This window comes from Bufo gargarizans, chromosome 3, assembly GCF_014858855.1.
Source record: "Bufo gargarizans isolate SCDJY-AF-19 chromosome 3, ASM1485885v1, whole genome shotgun sequence".
Classification (NCBI taxonomy): domain Eukaryota; kingdom Metazoa; phylum Chordata; class Amphibia; order Anura; family Bufonidae; genus Bufo; species Bufo gargarizans.
In genome coordinates this window covers 234,809,289-234,829,420 of record NC_058082.1, presented here as the reverse complement: position 1 = coordinate 234,829,420, position 20,132 = coordinate 234,809,289, and the positions used below count along the sequence as shown (strand labels likewise).

At 42.7% G+C, this 20,132-nt stretch overlaps 1 protein-coding gene across 5 annotated transcripts in view; it reads left to right on the top strand.

Annotated features, from left to right (window-relative positions):
• The window catches only part of UBAC2 (UBA domain containing 2), a 187,535-nt gene that overhangs the window by 116,458 nt on the left and 50,945 nt on the right, over positions 1-20,132 (top strand). For all 5 annotated transcript variants that reach the window (XM_044284618.1, XM_044284621.1, XM_044284617.1 and 2 more), the window contains exon 7: positions 165-212. In XM_044284618.1, coding sequence (XP_044140553.1) covers positions 165-212 — 48 coding nt within the window. The remainder of the gene's footprint in view (positions 1-164; positions 213-20,132) is intronic.

The following is a 20,132-nucleotide window of genomic DNA, read 5'->3' as shown; positions in this document are numbered from 1 at the left end:
TGTACAACAATGCAACTAATAAATAAAGTTTATTCCAAAAATGATTATTAGGGTATTTCTTGAATGTTTAGGTATACTTTAATTTGCTTATTTTGCATTATACTTTGCAAAGTCATAACGAGTACAGTGACTTACTATATTAACACTTTATTTACTTTGTTTAGCTTTTGACATCAAGTCCATATATGCTGGTGCTTGCCGTAAGTGGTGTGGTAAGTACAGTTGCAGTATTACATGTATTGTTCACCCGTCTATTTGTCCGATGGGAGGGGAAAAAGGTTGTTAAGCCTCATCCCCTATACTGAGCATCCACCCCTCAGCTGAAGATGGAACAAATCGGCAGGAGAATATGCCCTATGTTCTCTGCAGGATTTCTGTATATCTATCTTTTTTGGTTAGTTTTAGCATTTATCCCTAGGTTTAGTGCTCCTTTAAAATATAAAACACTGTGCTCCCTTAAAGGAATTGCCTCACCTACATTATTCCGAAAATTCATTGCCTTTAGTTAGTATATCATAATAATATAAATGAAAACATATGGTTTTATCATAGAAGAGAATGCTTCGCAGTGAAGGTTGTAGGAATTAAGCAGCAGCCTGGGTTTGATATGTGGCCAATAAACATCTTCCCTGCCCATGGTTTTCTGAATAACCCATATGAGAGGGCACATGTTTTAGAATAGACAAAGTTGGCTGGGTTCCTGCTCCATTAGGGCATGTCAGGATTTGGTGGTGCTTTCTTAGACGTACAGCAGGTGTCACGCTTCGGTGTGGGAGGAAAACACCACACCGAGCATAGGAGGAAATGGGGGAACAGGGAATCAGACCTGAGAACTAGGGAAGGAAAATGGACACTTCCTAGTGAAAACCCTAACCAAAATCCTGACTGACTACCAGTATAAACAGACCCTAAAGGTAGGTGAGTTGCTAAGCAGGAATACCTAGAGTCCTATCAAGCCCTATAGGACCCTGGTACTAATGGCAGGGACGATACTAACTGTTCCTCCAAAAGTAAGGACGAACAGGAGTCTCCTTCAGGCCTAATACAAACAATCGGGAAATGCAACACACAGAACCCAAACAAAATACAAAAGGGAAAGGAAAAACTTAACTTCAAAGGAGCAATAGAAGCACCAGGAACTCAGCCGAGATCCAACCACAATCTATTTAAAGGTCCAAACAGAAGCTATAAACCGCACAGCATTTTGGGAGAAGCAACTATAGAGAAGGTTAAATGACCCTAATAGCCACACCTGGGGAAAGAAGGTGTGGCAAGCACCAGAAACAACACAAACGTCATTTGATCCAAACGGAAAACATGTCAGATCAAACCACGTGTTGCCAGTCTCACCGATCTCCTGCCACCTGTCGCAGGAACGGCAGTGACAGCAGGTTATGGGGGGTATAAATGTTTTGGTTCCTTACCTAGTTCTTCCAGCCAGGGAAGAGACATATGATGTCATCCTGTGAATTCCTGTTATCACTGTACTGGTATGGGTATTGTGTTGTACTTGTGACTTCAGGCAGAAGACTAGGGAACCAGTTTTAGTTAGCGCCAAGCAGTCATAAGAAATTAAGGCTTGCTCAGTGGAGTGAGCCGCAGCAGAGCAGGGCCTCACATACCACTTCGTTCCCCTGCCTGTGCCCGCTGGATTTTAACACTACTTTCCCACTAGCGGCAAGAAACTCTGGCAGGCTGTTCCTGCGGGTGAACAGCCTGTCGGATCCGTGCTGCTACCAGTGCACGCATGCCCCTGGACTACAGCTCCGGCCCCATTGACTATAATCATAGTTAATGGGGCCGGAGCGGTAGTCCGGGGGCACACCGCTCCGGAACAGCCTGCCGGAGTTCCTTGCTACTAGTGTGAAAGTAGCCTTAGGATCACTACTTTATATGTGTATACCCCCATTCCCCCGCTGTACTACAGCAAAGTTCTGCTTTAATACATTGACTGGACTTTCGACATTTATGTAATAGAGAGGACCTCCTGATCACAAGCTCATGAGTCCTCTCTGTGTATTACAGCACAGCTTTGGGGAGGAGCAGGGAAAGTATACACGTACATTTCTATCCAGAGTCAGGTTCGGCACCTCTCCTAACCATAATAGCCATAATGTAATGTTTTGGCTGTGCTGATGATAGTATACTGCATGTGAGCACTGCTGCCAATCACTGGCCTCAGTGGTATGTGGTACAAGACCTCTGAGGCTAGTGTTTTGCTGGAGTAGGCAACTGCGGTATACAGGCATGTCACCAATTCAGTCAGAGATACAAAGCCTGGCAGGGAGGATGGCACAACGGTGCTGGAACAGAGGGTTCGGGAGAGTAATATGTAAGTAATAAGAAGTAATCTGTCATGTATATGACATGAGACATACAGAAGCAGGTGGGGAGGGCCTCAGCTACTGTGTGTCTTATGTCTTCATTGAGACCTTCATCCCTATGCTTCATTGTTAGATTGGAGGCCTCTTAAACACAGTATATTGCTGATTACTGCATTGGTACTGTAAATTACAACTAAACTGAACTAAATAGATGAAGAATGAGGCAAATTCATTTATATATCCATAACAAGCAAACGAAAGAGTAAGGCTCCTAGAATCCTGTCATTTCTGATCTTCAGGAATCTCGCTGACGGCTATGTTCTATTCCTCCTAACAACTACTTTAGACTACCTGTCAAGAGTAGGCTTACCGGTACTTCTTTGTTTGGAATCCAGGCAAATTTTCCATGTCTGATTCCTAGCTTTCTCCAGTTGGTCTAGATTATTCTAAAAGGATATCTAATATTCTGATTTCAGTTTTTTTTCGAAAACTACCCTGCGCGTCTTCTGAAGGTGGTTTGAATACAAAAATGAATACTGTAGCATTATCTCACTGTCTATGCGTCATGAAATACAGGATGTATTGAAATCTATTTTGACGATGATTTCTAATGAATTAAGTCAAGAGTTCACACTGTGAATGTGTAAAAATCATGAGCAAGGTCACTGATTACTTCTATTGTGTTGGAAGTGCAAAATTAAAAGGCCAGGACTATTAAACTGAGGTTTTTAGTCGGCTATATGACCTCCTGTCTTCCTGGTGGATACCCATTCTCATGATGGCTGGGACCATCTAATGATTAGACACTTGTTACCTATCCTATGAATTGTTGATACATGTTGATTCTTGGAAAAACCCTTTAAGGACCACAATGCAGGGGTGGACCTGCAATAGGCCCTGCAGGAAATATTTCCAGTGGGCTGATGCATAGCAGTTCCTCAGTTCCTTCATGTTATTCCTTCTTCCAGACAGAGCCGGTTTTCACCTTCCTGACACAGCCTAATTTTGCAAATCTGAGGCGTCACTTTATATGGTAATAATTTTGGAATGTATTTACTTATCCAAACAATGATTCTGAGAATGTTTTTGTGACCCAATGAGATAGACAAGGAGGCAAATCATAATGAGGTGGTTATTATGGGGGACTTCAACTACCCAGATATAGACTGGGAAACTGAAACTTGTATATCTCATAAAGGAAACAGGTTCTTGGCAATAACTAAAGACAATTACCTCTCCCAACTGGTTCAGGACCCGACTAGAGGGACAGCCATACTTTACTTAGTATTAACCAATAGGCCTGACAGAACAACAGATGTGCAGGTTGGGGGACACCTGGGAAATAGTGACCATAAAATAATAACCTTCCAATTATCATTCAAAAGAACGTTTCTACAGGGAGGAACAAAAATACCAAACTTCAAAAAAGCTCAATTTAGCCAACTAAGAGAGGCCATAGGCCGAACTAACTGGGACAAAGTCCTCAAAAATAAAAATACAGCCACAAAATGGGATATCTTTAAAAGCATCCTAAAATCTCATTGTGAGAGGTACATACCGTATGGGAATAAAAGGTCAAGGAACAAAAAGAAACCAATGTGGATAAATAGAACTGTAAAGAAAGCAATAAATGACAAAAAGAAAGCATATAAAACACTAAAACAGGAGGGTAGCACGGAAGCACTGAAAAACTATAACGAAAAAAATAAATGTAAAAAACTAATAAAAGCGGCTAAACTAGAGACCGAGAGATTAATTGCCAAAGAGAGTAAAACTAACCCTAAAATGTTCTTCAATTATATAAATGTTAAAAAGTATAAATCTGAAGGTGTCGGCCTTTTAAAAAAAAAATATAAATCTGAAGGTGTCGGCCCTTTAAAGAGTATTGAGGGGGGAGTCAAAGAGAGCGACGAGGAGAAAGCAAAGCTGTTAAATCTTTTTTTCTCCAATGTATTCACTGGAAAATAAACTGTCAGTTGACATGCTGAATGTAAAAATAAATTCCCCATTAAAAGTGTCCTGTCTGACCCAGGAATAAGTGCAACAGTGACTTAAAAAGATTAAAATAGACAAATCGCCAGGACCGGATGGCATACACCCCCGTATCCTAAGGGAATTAAGTAATGTCATAGCCAGACCCTTATTTCTGATATTTGCAGATTCTATATTGACAGGGAATGTCCCACAGGATTGGCGCATGGCAAATGTGGTGCCAATATTCAAAAAGGGTCCAAAAACAGAGCCTGGAAAATATAGGCCGGTAAGTTTAACATTTGTTGTGGGTAAACTGTTTAAAGGTTTTCTGAGAGATGCTATGTTAGAGCAAATAACGCCATATCAGCATGACTTCAGGAGGGATCGGTCATGCCAAACTAATTTAATCCGTTTCTATGAGGAGGTAAGTTCTAGACTTGACAGCGGCGAATCAATGGATGTCGTATATCTGGACTTCTCCAAAGCATTTGACACTGTACCACATAAAAGGTTAGTATATAAATTGAGAATGCTCGGACTGGGAGAAAACGTCTGTATGTGGGTAAGTAACTGGCTCAATGATAGAAAACAGAGGGTGGTTATTAATGGTAAATACTCAGATTGGGTCACTGTCACTAGTGGAGTACCTCAGGGGTCAGTATTGGGCCCTATTCTCTTCAATATATTTATTAATAATCTTGTAGAAGGCTTGCATAGTAAAATATACATTTTCACAGATGATACTAAACTGTGTAAAGTAATTAACACTGAAGAGGACAGTATACTACTACAGAGCGATCTGGATAGATTGGAGGCTTGGGCAGATAAGTGGCAGATGAAGTTTAACACTGACAAATGTAAAGTTATGCACATGGAAAGGAATAATGCAAGTCACCCGTACATACTAAATGGTAAAACACTCGGTAACACTGACATGGAAAAGGATCAAGGAATTTTAATAAACAGCAAACTAAGCTGCAAAAACCAGTGTCAGGCAGCTGCTGCCAAGGCCAATAAGATAATGGGTTGCATCAAAAGGGGCATAGATGCCCGTGATGAGAACATAGTCCTACCACTTTACAAATCATTAGTCAGACCACACATGGAGTACTGTGTACAGTTCTGGGCTCCAGTGAACAAAGCAGACATAGCAGAGCTGGAGAGGGTCCAGAGGAGGGCAACTAAAGTAATAACTGGAATGGGGCAACTACAGTACCCTGAAAGATTATCAAAATTAGAGTTATTCACTTTAGAAAAAAGACGACTGAGGGGAGATCTAATAACTATGTATAAATATATCAGGGGTCAGTGCAGAGATCTATCCCATCAGCTATTTATCCCCAGGACTGTGACTGTGACGAGGGGACATCCTCTGCATCTGGAGGAAAGAAGGTTTGTACACAAACATAGAAGAGGATTCTTTACGGTAAGAGCAGTGAGACTATGGAACTCTCTGCCTGAGGAGGTGGTGATGGTGAGTACAATAAAGTAATTCAAGAGGGGCCTGGATGTATTTCTGGAGTGTAATAATACTACAGGATATAGCTACTAGAGAGGGATCGTTGATCCAAGGAGTTATACTGATTGGAGTCGGGAAGGAATTTTTTATTCCCCTAAAGTGAGGGAAATTGGCTTCTACCTTACAGGGATCCTCTGGATCAACTTGCAGGATAACAGGCCGAACTGGATGGACAAATGTCTTTTTTTGGCCTTATGTTCTATGTTACTATGTTACATTGTACTTCATGTTAGACAACTTTCACATCTGAGTTTTCCTTTCTGGTTTTGAGATCCGTCAGGAGGAAAATGCTTCACTTTTGTCCCGATTCATTGTCAATGGGAACAAAACTGAACAAATCAGATCGGAGTGCACCAGAATGCATTTTGTTCCGATATGTTGCGTTCCCATGCTGGACACAAAAACGCAGCAAGCAGCGTTTTAGTGTGTGCCATGGGATACTAATCAAGACGGATGCGATGCCCATTGACTTATAATGGTTTTAGTGCCGGATCCGTCTTGTTCCTTTTTGGAGATAATACAACTGGATCCGTTCTGAACAGATGCAGACGGTTGTATTATTGACCGGATGCGTTTTTGCTGACCCCTTGACGGATCCAGCAAAAACGCAGATGTGAAAGTATCCTTAGTGGTAAATTTGGGTAGATGTGTTTATAGAAAATTTGAAAAAATTTGCAATATTCTAAATTAAAATTTTTCTGCTTTTAAAACAAATAGTGATACCTCGCAAAATAGTTATTACATAGCATTCACAATATATCTACTTTAACTTGCCATTATTTTGGCTTAGAATTTTAGAAGCAATTTTTCAAATGTTCAACAAAATTTCCAAAACCAACTTTATTAAGGACCAATTCAGTTTTGAAGTGACTTTGAGGGGCTTTCATAATAGAAACCACCCATAAATGAACCCATTTTAGAAAGTGCACCCTTCAAATTAGTCAAAACTGATTTTTGAAACTTTGTTAGCCCTTTAGATGTTCCACAAGAATTAAAGCAAAATGAAGGTGAAATGTTTTTTTTTTCCAGATTTTTCATTTTAATTCATTTCTCCTGTAACACAGCAAGGATTAACGGCAAAACAAATATCAATATTTATTACCCTAATTCTGTAGTTTACAAGTTATTCATCATGGGGTGGAGTCAGCATTTTGACGCAACAGGCATGTGACAAAAATCAGTTGGCAAGGGGACAGTACAAAATGAGAATTGAACATTTCCCACAGACATTTCAGTGCCCATATTGTACCATTGAAGACTCTCACCATGACCCTTAAATTATTAGGCAAGTTCTGCTAGGTATGGAAATGCCATAAATGTGGACGTAAACTGCTGATGGGTACACTGAGAGGTTCAGAAAGAAACATTCACCTTTTGATGGATTAGTTTATGAGCACCATGTTGCTTTCAAACAGCCTCTGGGGTACCAGTACAGTCATTTCTGAGAACCATATTTTTTATTTTTCTCTCTACAGAGTTGTGTTGGGGTTTGTTTTTTGGAGGATGAGTTGCCTTTATCATTGGCACTAATTTGGAGTACATACAATTTTTCGATTAGTTCTTATTTAGCTTTTTGGGAAGCAGGATAAAGAAAAGACAGCAATTCTGCTATTGCTTTTTGGGCTTTGTTATTGCGGCGTATTGCAGATTAAAAAAATTGTTTTTGTATTGCCATTTTCTGAAACAAATTTTTTATTTTTCTGCCAATGGTCTTGTATGAGTGCTTGTTTTTTACAGGATGATGAGATGTTTTTATTTGTACTATTTGGAGTACTTAAGAGTTTTTTATTGCTTGAGACAAACATGGCTGTTCTGACTAGGGTGGTCACGATAGCAACATTTTAATTCGATTTCGATAGCATAAAAACGTATTGCGATACTCGATATTATTCGATACAATGCGAAAAAAATAGCGATAAGTCATATGTTTATTTTTTATTGTTTATATACTTTATAAAATTCAGAAAGGGCGTGATTTAATCTTTTAATATTTGGGTGTTTTTTTTTTTTTTACTTTTTATTTAATAACTATTAGCCCCCTTAGGGTCTGGAACCCTTGCCCTATTCACCCTGATAGAGATCTATTAGGGTGAATAGGACTTCACTCTGTCCCTGCTGCCCTGTGCTTTGTGCATACAGCAGCAGGGAGCTTATCATGGCAGCCAGGGCTTCAGTAGCGTCCTGGCTGGCATGGTAACCGATCGGAGCCCCGCAATTGCATTGCTGGGGCTCCGATGGGAAGCAGCCACTGCCACCAATGAATAGACTGAGGTGGAGGGGACCCTGTAGCCACTGCCATCAATAACTATAATACTGAGGGGGAAAGGAGCACTTCGCCACTATTGAATATAATACTGGGGTTGGGGAGGGCGCACTGCGCCACCAATGACTACAATACTGGGGGGGGCGCAGTGTGCCACCAATGAATGTAGTTAAACCATTAATACAAATGTAAGCGGCGGGTGTCGGCTGTATCACATACCCGGCACCCGGCCTCTATGAGAGGGAGTTGCAATCCCCGTCAATTAACCCCTCAGGTGTGGCACCTGAGGGGTTAATTGCCGCGGTTCGGTGGATCATAGTGCCCTCTCATCGCAGCGCAGCCTAGTTATCGGAAAATAGCAAATCCAGGTATCAAATTGATTCGCCAAAAAGTATCGATAGTTCGATACCCGCTGCAACCTTAGTTCTGGCATATTTTTATTTATTTTTTCTATGGCATTTACCTGATGGGATAGATCATGTTATATTTTTATAGAGCTGGTCATTACAGACATGGCGATACCTAATATGTCTATTTTTATTTATTTTTTCTCTAGTTTTTACAATAGTAAATAGCTTGATAAAAGGAAAGGGAATTTTTAACTTGAAACTAGTTTTTTTTACTTTTTTTAAAACACTTATTGTTTACATTTTATTTCACTCCTACTATGGGACTTTAACTTTTAAGGGTCTGATCGCTTTTACAATGCATTACAATACAGGCTGTATTGTAATGCATTATAACTGTACTCTTACAATGACCGTTCACCTATGAGACCTTGCCTGGGCCTTATAGGCTTTCGTAGCTGACATGCCTGGATACCTTTGTAAGGCCTCGGGCTGGCATAGCAACCATCGGCACCCTGCAATCACATCACAGGGTGCCAGTGGGTGGAAAGGGGAACTCCCTACCTATGTAAAACGCTTAGATGCGGTGGTCAAAATTGACCACCGCATCTGACGGGTTAATCCACCAGTATCAGTGTTTTCACTAATGCCGGCAGTTACAGCAGGGGCCTGGCTGTCAGTAACCTGTATGGCAGAATGCGGGAACTTTCCCGATGTGCAGTATATGTACGGCGCATATTGGGAAGGGGTTAATGCTGTAGCAGACCTTCGAGGGACACTAAATGGATACATAAAGACCCGACAGTGTCAGGACGTAACAGATGTCAGGGTCCTGACACTGGCAAGCACCAGGATGTTCAGTGTGGCAGTGCAGAGGCGGAGCTAATAAGGCTGACCACTGACAGGTCTTACTATGTTTGCTCAGTGTCCCTCCTCTTCTCTGTTTCTCATGCGTCTTGTGGGTACCTATGGTATGTGCTGTATGTTGTGTGGCGGACTACACTGAAGTCAGATAAGGGAGTCAAATCCAGAGACAAGTCACACCTATCCGAAAAACAAGTCCAAGGTCAGGACAGGCGGCAGTGGGTCAATATCAGAAATAGACTAAGGTCAGGGCAGAGTTAGTTATCATCTGACCTCTTTCAGACCCATATTGTCACAGTCTGTGTGACACAACTTACAACTACCTACCATCAGGGGGAAGAGCAAAGGTATGGCCACTTCGCATTTCTGCTTAGGATTTTCTGCACTAGAAAATCTACAGTGTATTTGGTCAAATTTGCTGCAAATTTCAGTGTGGGAATGCTGCAGATTTTGCTAGAAATCTGTGACCGAAATCCACAGCATGACGGTGTCATTTTAAATCTACACCTTATGTCAAGTTATCTGCAATTTTGATTGGGCAAATTTTCCACAGTGTGTGGATAAGATTTGGTAAACAGCATGATGCAGATTTCTACCAGTGCCTTGCTTACTTGCCTAGGGGTTTGCTGACCTCTCCTACTGGTGTTGGTCCCACCCTCTGCCAATTTTATTTTATTTTTCTTGGGGTTCAGAGACACTGATGCGAAGTACCGAGGGGTCAGGTAATACTTTTAGTCAGGAGACAGGCTGAGGTTAAATCCGAGATCCAAGTCTGAAGTTTGGGAAGGTTGCAATGGGTCGATAGGAAAAATTGGCCAAGGTCAGGGCAGAGTCAGTTATTAGATAGAAGTTTAGTAATCTCAAGCTCAGGCACCCTTCCACTATGGAAGGTGCCTCATATACCCAGACAGCCAACCATAAGGGAAGAATTTGGATGTGCTGGCTCTTTAAGAGGCCGAGAGCAAGTGCATGCACCCCTTAAAAGACAGGCCAGCAGAGGCGTGCAATCTGTAGCCTGCAGAAGATGCTGGTGGTCAAGACTATCGCTGGCCAGGGGAAGAAAGAGCATCCTATCAGATTCAATATACCATATATACCTGTAATATGAAAGAAATCTCCCCTGGAAAAAATGTCCACGTATATGTGGCATCTAGCATACTGTTGAAGCTGTATAGCAGAGTACAGAGGCTGTGCAGCTCCATGCAGCAATTGTGTATGAGCCCTTGCTTACTACTCGATATCTGGACAAGTAACCAACATTACTACCTTTATCTTTTTTTGCCATTAGAAAATACTGTGGCTAGTTTTCTTTAGAAATTTTTCTTCCTCTTCTTACATAGCAATAACCTCAAATTAAGAAATGTAAAAGTACTGTATTGTAAGTGAGGACGTGACTAGGTGCAGAATATCACCTAAATCATCTAAAGATTATATCAGAGCAAACTTGGGTGTAACAGAAAATATGTAAATTATGCTTAGCTCCAATAATAGGGTATGCTATTACCGGTAGTTTTTTTTACCTCTTTCTTTATGTACTTTTAGTTTTGTATACATGTAAAATGTTTTCTTAGATGACCTCTTATTAGGCTTTTCTTTTAGGACCACTTCTAGCAGAGTTGAGAACCCTTGTGGAGAATGTTGGTTGATATGGAATACTCTACACATTCATGCATTATAATGCTTCATTGTGAGGAAGACTCACATTTATCTTCACCTGTTAATAGCAGGTGATCACAGGAGGTGTCGGACTCCGTAGATGTGAGGGACCCTTGTAAAATAAAAGGGAACTCAAAATGTAGCCTTTAATATGTTATTCTTTGTTCATATTGCTTTTGTGCTATACATCAGGAGTAGTTCCCAAAAGTATTTCATTTAAACTGATGAGGGGCATGTATCGTCTTAGTTATTAAGAAAGATTTAAATCATTAAATGTATTTAGTCTTGAGCAGAGAGGTCTAAGGAGGGACATGATTAACCTATACAAAGATATAAATGGGCCATACAAAAAATACGGGGAAAAACTGTTCCATGTCAAATACCCTTCAAAAAACAAGGGGGCACAGACTCAGACTGGACAAGAAAAAGTTCAGTCTCCAGAAGTGTCAAAACTTCTTTATGGTAAGAACTGTGAATCTGTGGAATAGACTTTCTCAGGACGTGGTCACAGCAGGAACAGTGGACAGTTTTAACCACCTCCCGACCGCTGTACGCACGGATGTGTCCGGGAGGTGGTTGATTTATTCCTCCTGGACGCATCCGCGCGTTATCTCGCGAGATGCGATATTTCGTCACAGCCGGCCCGCGCATGCGCATCGCGGGCCGGCATTTCGTCAAGGAGTATTTCGTCAGCAACCTGCCAGCCAATGATCGTGGCTGGCAGGTTGCTGATTTTTAAAAAAAACAATCAGATTGCCAGATAGCAGATCATATTTGTAAATATGATCTGTTATATGGCTGCCTGCTCCTCTGCTGGTCCTTTTCGTCGGTTGGATCCAGCAGAGGAGCAGGCTACACAGTGAGTACACCAACACCACATACTAGCCTCAGATCACCCCCCTGAACCCCAATTAACCCTTTGATCGCCCCTGTCAATCACTAGTGAAAGGAAAAAAGTGATCAGTGCAAACTGTCACTTTTTTTTTTTCACTGGTATTGACCGTTAGGTTTTAGGTATAGTTTAGGCCCCTTGGTTAGGTAGTTTAGGGATCAGTTAGCGCCCAGCCCACCGCACCACAGTCACTGATTCGCTGATTAGCGTATCGCTAATCAGCATTTGTACTTTTATAGTATCTGGAAGTGATCAAAACTGATCACGGTCAGATCTATAATTGTATTAGTGTCACTTTAGGTTCGCCCTCCACCCAAAACGCAGTGTTTGCCCGATCAGGCCTGATCGGTCGCCCACACGTGCGTTCGCCCACGCCCGCCCCACCGCAGTGACCAAAAATTTTTTTTTTTGATCACTGCACATTTACTTTACACGCGCTGCGGCGATAAAAAAATCAGTTTTGATATTTTTTATCAACCGCAGCGGCCTCCGGTACTTCGCTAGCCTCCTATTTGTAAGACAGGCTTGCTTTTTTTTCTTGGGTAGTCTCAGGGAATACCCCTAAATTTAGTTGCCCAAATGTCAAACAGGGGGTATTCTTCTGAAGAGGCCTACAGGCTTCTGACCCAGTCGGATGAGGAATGGGAACCCTCATCTGATGAATCTAGCGGGTCAGAATACGAACCTGTAGAAAGCAGTGGCTCTCTGACCCAAAGTTCGGACGAGGAGGCTGAGGTCCCTGATAGCACCAGGCGTACCCGGCCCCGTGTCGCTAGACCGCAGGTTGCGCAGGATCCACTTCAAGAGCAGCAGAGTGGGGCTGGTGCTGTCGGATTACGTGGTGAGGCATACACCAGCAGCGCAGCCCTTCCTGGACCTAGTACCAGCACTGCTGTAGAACATGGTGAAGTAGCGAGCACCAGAAGGGCAGTTGAAGCTGGTACGGTGGCACGTGCAGTAGTGACCCCGTCGCAGCCACCGCAAAGACGTGCCCGTAGAGCCCCTAGAATCCCTGAGGTGCTGGCAAACCCTGATTGGCAGTCCCCAACTTCAGCCGCACCTGTAGTTCCCCCTTTCACCGCCCAGTCTGGAGTTCGGGTTGAGACAGCTCAGATCGGTTCGGCACTGGGATTTTTTGAGCTGTTCTTGACTGCGGAGCTCTTAGACTTAGTTGTGGCAGAAACAAATCGGTATGCCACACAATTTATAACCGCTAACCCGGGAAGCTTTTATGCCCAGCCTTTCCGGTGGAAACCAGTCCAAGTTTCCGAAATTAATTTTTTTTTGGGCCTTCTCCTCAACATGGGTCTAACTAAAAAGCATGAATTGCGGTCATATTGGTCCACGAACCCAATTCATCACATGCCCATGTTCTCTGCTGCTATGTCCAGGACACGATTTGAGACTATCCTGCGTTTCCTGCACTTTAGTGATAACAGCACCTCCCGTCCCAGAGGCCACCCTGCTTTTGACCGGCTCCACAAAATTCGGCCCCTCATAGACCATTTCAACCAGAAATTTGCAGATTTGTATACCCCTGAGCAAAACATCTGCGTAGACGAGTCCCTGATACATTTTACCGGGCGCCTTGGCTTCAAACAATACATCCCAAGCAAGCGCGCCCGGTATGGGGTCAAATTGTATAAGCTCTGTGAAAGGGCCACAGGCTATACCCACAAATTTCGAGTCTATGAGGGAAAAGATCAGACCCTGGAGCCGGTCGGTTGCCTTGACTACCTGGGGAGCAGTGGGAAGATAGTCTGGGACTTGGTGTCACCCTTATTCGGCAAGGGGTACCATCTTTATGTGGACAATTTCTACACAAGTGTGGCCCTCTTTAGGCATTTGTTTCTAGAACGGATTGGCGCCTGTGGTACCGCGCGAACTAGTCGCGCGGGCTTCCCCCAACGGCTCGTTAGCACCCGTCTTGCAAGGGGGCAGAGGGCCGCACTGTGTAACGAAGAACTGCTCGCGGTGAAATGGAGAGACAAGCGTGACGTTTACATGCTCTCCTCCATTCACGCAGACACGACAATACAAATTGAGTGAGCAACCCGTGTCATTGAAAAGCCCCTCTCAGTCCACGACTATAACCTTCACACGGGAGGGGTGGACTTCAATGACCAGATGTTGTCTCCGTATTTAGTTTCCCGCAGAACCAGACGCTGGTATAAGAAGGTGTCTGTATATTTAATTCAATTGGCTCTGTATAATAGTTTTGTTCTCTACAGTAAGGCTGGGAGAACACGATCCTTCCTCAAATTTCAGGAAGAGATCATCGAGAACCTCCTGTACCCAGGAGGTTCTGTGGCCCCATCCACCAGTGTAGTTAGCCGTCTACACGAGCGACATTTCCCCAATGTCGTTGCTGGTACCTCAACCCAACCGTCACCCCGAAAAAGATGTCGTGTCTGTAGCAGGAGTGGAATAAGGCGTGACACCCGCTATTTCTGTCCTGACTGTCCTGACCACCCTGCCCTATGCTTAGGGGAGTGTTTCCGGAAGTACCACACACAGGTACACCTAGCATAGGGATCATCTCACCAGGACAGGCACACAGGGCTATTAGGGCCCATTCACTCACTCAGCTGCTGCAAACGTCTCCTTTCACCTGGGACAAAGTGCATAACGCACTTCGCCACATCTTTGGGCGATTTGCGCTTTGCACATTGACCCATGGGGAAGGAGAGGTTTGTTCTATAAGGTAAAAAAACAAAAAAAACAAAAAAACACCAGTAAGCAATAAGGTTAATGTTTAGTTCAAAAAGTTAAAGTTTATATGTTCGGTTCCAAAGTTAATAAAATTATTGCGTTGCGGCCTGGTTTTTTCATTTTTTTTTTTTCTTTTTTTACCTTCCAGGTGGACCAACCGATCGACTAGCTGCAGCACTGATGTGCATTCTGACAGAAGCATTGCGCTGCTGTCAGATTACACTCAAGTCGGTGTATGCGGCGCTGCAAGACGAGATTTCTACTCTGCAGTAACAGATACGTTTGCCAAGGCATACGAGCTGAGGAGGAGGCGGCGTTCCTATGCTTTCGCAAACACTTTGTATATATATACGTTTTGAGGCCATCCTGCGCTTCCTGCACTTTAGTGACAACACCGCCTCCCGTCCCAGGGGCCACCCTGCTTTTGACCGGCTCCACAAAATTCGGCCCCTCATAGACCATTTCAACCAGAAATTTGCAGATATTTATACCCCAGAGCAAAACATCTGCGTAGACGAGTCCCTGATACATTTTACCGGGCGCCTTGGCTTCAAACAATACATCCCAAGCAAGCGCGCCCGGTATGGGGTCAAATTGTATAAGCTCTGTGAAAGGGCCGCAGGCTATACCCACAAATTTCGGATCTATGAGGGAAAAGATCAGACCCTGGAGCCGGTCGGTTGCCCTGACTACCTGGGGAGCAGTGGGAAGACAGTTTGGGACTTGGTGTCACCCTTATTCGGCAAGGGGTACCATCTTTATGTGGACAATTTTTACACAAGTGTGGCCCTCTTTAGGCATTTGTTTCTAGAACGGATTGGCGCCTGTGGTACCGCGCGAACTAGTCGCGCGGGCTTCCCCCAACGGCTCGTTACCACCCGTCTTGCAAGGGGGCAGAGGGCCGCACTGTGTAACGAAGAACTGCTCGCGGTGAAATGGAGAGACAAGCGTGACGTTTACATGCTCTCCTCCATTCACGCAGACACGACAATACAAATTGAGCGAGCAACCCGTGTCATTGAAAAGCCCCTCTCAGTCCACGACTATAACCTCCACATGGGAGGGGTGGACTTCAATGACCAGATGTTGTCTCCGTATTTAGTTTCCCGCAGAACCAGACGCTGGTATAAGAAGGTGTCTGTATATTTAATTCAATTGGCTCTGTACAATAGTTTTGTTCTCTACAGTAAGGCTGGGAGAACTGGATCCTTCCTCAAATTTCAGGAAGAGATCATCGAGAACCTCCTGTACTCAGGAGGTTCCGTGGCCCCATCCACCAGTGTAGTTAGCCGTCTACACGAGCGACATTTCCCCAATGTCGTTCCTGGTACCTCAACCCAACAGTCACCCTGAAAAAGATGTCGTGTCTGTAGCAGGAGTGGAATAAGGCGTGACACCCGCTATTTCTGTCCTGACTGTCCTGTCTCCTCTGCAGTAACAGATATGTTTGCCGAGGCATACGAGCTGAGGAGGAGGCGGCGTTCCTATGCTTTGGCAAACACTTTGTATATATATATATATAAAAAAAAATAAAAAAATACCGGCAATGATTTATTCATCCACATCGATTGATGTAAATGGAGAAATCTGGTTTGCCAGGGCATACGAGCTAAGTGGGTATGGATGTTGGGCGGAGCTCCTATGTCCTGGCAGACGCCTTTCCCCTCCTTTTTTTTTTTTTGGCAGAGATTTTTTCATCCACATTGATCGATGCGAATGAAGAAATCTGTGCCGTTCATTTTTTTTCTTTCGGCCCAGAGGCTGAACGGAAAAAAAAATCTCATTACCTGTATGCTTAATATAAGGAGAATAGCAGAAACTCCTAATGCTGGCCATACATGTAATGATTGCGGAGACCCTCAAATGCCAGGGCAGTACAAACACCCCACAACTGACCCCATTTTGGAAAGAAGACACCCCAAGGTATTCGCTGAGGGGCATATTGAGTCCATGAAAGATTTAAATTTTTGTCCTAAGTTAGCAGAAAGTGAGACTTTGTGAGAAAAAACAAAAAAATAATCAATTTCCGCTAACATGCCAAAAAAATACATTTCTATGAACTCGCCATGCCCCTCATTGAATACCTTGGGGTGTCTTCTTTCCAAAGTGGGGTCACATGTGGGGTATTTATACTGCCCTGGCTTTTTAGGGGCCCTAAAGCGTGAGAAGAAGTCTGGAATCCAAATGTCTAAAAATGCCCTCCTAAAAGGAATTTGGGCACTTTTGCAGCCTAGATGCGCAAAAGTGTCACACATCTGGTATCGCCGTACTCAGGAGAAGCTGGGGAATGTGTTTTGGTGTGTCATTTTACATATACCCATGCTGGGTGAGATAAATATCTTGGTCAAATGCCAACTTTGTATAAAAAAAATGGGAAAAGTTGTCTTTTGCCAAGATATTTCTCTCACCCAGCATGGGTATATGTAAAATGACACCCCAAAACACATTCCCCAACTTCTCCTGAGTACAGCGATACCAGATGTGTGACACTTTTTTGCAGCCAAGGTGGGCAAAGGGGCACATATTCCAAAGTGCACCTTTCGGATTTCGCAGGCCATTTTTTACACATTTTGATTGCAAAGTACTTCTCACACATTTGGGCCCCTAAATTGCCAGGGCAGTATAACTACGCCACAAGTGACCCCATTTTGGAAAGAAGACACCCCAAGGTATTCCGTGAGGGGCATGGCGAGTTCCTAGAATTTTTTATTTTTTGTCGCAAGTTAGTGGAATATGAGACTTTGTAAGGAAAAAAATAAAAAAATCATAATTTTCCGCTAACTTGTGACAAAAAATTTAAAATTCTAGGAACTAGTTATGCCCCTCACGGAATACCTTGGGGTGTCTTCTTTCCAAAATGGGGTCACTTGTGGGGAAGTTATACTGCCCTGGCAATTTAGGGGCCCAAATGTGTGAGAAGTACTTTGCAATCAAAATGTGTAAAAAATGGCCTGCAAAATCCAAAAGGTGCTCTTTGGAATATGTGCCCCTTTGCCCACCTTGGCTGCAAAAAATTGTGACACATCTGGTATCGCCGTACTCAGGAGAAGTTGGGGAATGTGTTTTGGGGTGTCATTTTACATATACCCATGCTGGGTGAGAAAAATATCTTGGTCAAATGCCAACTTTGTATAAAAAAAATTGAAAAGTTGTCTTTTGCCAAGATATTTCTCTCACTCAGCATGGTTATATGTAAAATGACACCCCAAAACACATTCCCCAACTTCTCCTGAGTACGGCGATACCACATGTGTGACACTTTTTTGCAGCCTAGGTGGGCAAAGGGACCCACATTCCAAAGTCACCTTTCGGATTTCACCGGTCATTTTTTACAGATTTCGATTGCAAACTACTTCTCACACATATGGGCCCCTAAATTGCCAGGGCAGTATAACTACGCCACAAGTGACCCCATTTTGGAAAGAAGACACCCCAAGGTATTCCGTGAGGAGCATGGCGAGTTCCTAGAATTTTTTATTTTTTGTCGCAAGTTAGTGGAATATGAGATATTGTAAGGAAAAAATAATAAAAATCATCATTTTCCGCTAACTTGTGACAAAAAATAAAAAGTTCTATGAACTCACTATGCCCATCAGCGAATACCTTAGGGTGTCTACTTTCCGAAATGGGGTCATTTGTGGGGTTTTCTACTGTTTGGGCATTGTAGAACCTCAGGAATCATGACAGGTGCTCAGAAAGTCAGAGCTGTTTCAAAAAGCGGAAATTCACATTTTTGTACCATAGTGTGTAAACGCTATAACTTTTACCCAAACCATTTTTTTTTGCCCAAACATTTTTTTTTTTATCAAAGACATGTAGAACAATAAATTTGGCGAAAAATGTATATATGGATGTCGTTTTTTTTGCAAAATTTTACAGCTGAAAGTGAAAAATGTCATTTTTTTGCAAAAAAATCGTTACATTTTGATTAATAACAAAAAAAGTTAAAATGTCAGCAGCAATAAAATACCACCAAATGAAAGCTCTATTAGTGAGAAGAAAAGGAGGTAAAATTCATTTGGGTGGCAAGTTGCATGACCGAGCGATAAACGTTGAAAGTAGTGTAGTGCAGAAGTGTAAAAAGTGGCCTGGTCATGAAGGGGGTTTTAGCTAGGGGGGTTGAAGTGGTTAAAAAGGGTTTCGATGAATTCCTAAAAGTAAATGACATTAAGCTTATGAAAATGTGTAGAAATCTGGGTCTCACTTCCTCCTGGGATTCGCGTCCCCACCTATCCCTTGGTAGGACTTTTGTCTTTTTTCAACCGCATAGGCCATGTAGTGGAAAATGACGGCTACTGACAATAACATAAAAAAATAAAAATACTGAAGTTACGCAGTTATTAAATGGCCCACTTTATTGGCAAGCACAGTTTACTTTGCTTTCTTATACTGTTAAAAAAAAAAAAAAAAAAAGTACCACCCCAACAGAGACCAAAATTTAACTCTTTGGGGAATGGTGGCCTATGGCTATGTTCAGCTTATATGCTGGGGTTGCTAAAAATCGAACATGTAGACCTACATATAAATCATGGTTGGCGATATTGGAAATTGTCTCTTGTGTGACACTTACATTGCAGATGCTCTTTCAAACAAATTCAGCAATGACAGCAAGAGTTATGAGTTCCTAGGCAGCACATGACAACCACTGCTTAGAAACTACACACCACATGGTGACGCATTGCATCTAATGACTGTCAGTAAGGTTGTTGTGACATGCAACCTTCTGCGATGAGACAATCATGGAACTGAAGAATAAAGTGGAGAGTATATATGTACTTATTTATACCCCTTGAACTTTTCCAAATTTTTTTTACATTACGGGCACAGACTTAAAGGGCTTGTCTCACTTCAGCAAATGGCATTTATCATGTAGAGAAAGTTAATACAAGGCACTTACTAATGTAATGTGATTGTCCATATTGCTTCCTTTGCTGGCTGGATTGATTTTTCTATCACATTATAACACTACTTATTTCCACGGTTCTGACCACCCTATAATCACTCAGCGGAGGTCCTGCTTGTACACAACAGGAAAAAGCACTGTCCTATGTGTGCTGCCGCAGGCCTGGTCACCAGAATGGCCAAGACCTTTTCCCATAGTGTGCAAGCACGACCACCACAGATGGATTGCAGGGTGGTTGTAACTGTGGAAACAAGCAGCATATAATGTAATTCAACATTTTTTATTAAATAAATAATCTGGAAAATGTGGATTGCTTTTTTATTCAACCCTCTGTACTCTTATACCCCTAAATAAAATCCAGTGTGACCAATTGAAGTCACCTAATTAGTAAATAGAGTCCACCTATGTGTAATTTATTCTCAGTATAACTACAGCTGTTCTGTGAAGGTCTCAGAAGTTTGTTAGAGAACAATAGAGATCAAACAGCATCAAGAAAACCAAAGACCACACCATACAGGTCAGGGATAAAGTTGTGGAGAACTGTAAAGCAGAGTGACGTCATAAAAAAAATATACCACGCTCTGAACATCTCACAGAGCACTGTTCAATCCATCATGCAAAAATAGTTAGGAGTATGCCAGAACTGCAAACTTACCAAGACATGGCTGTCTGCCTAAA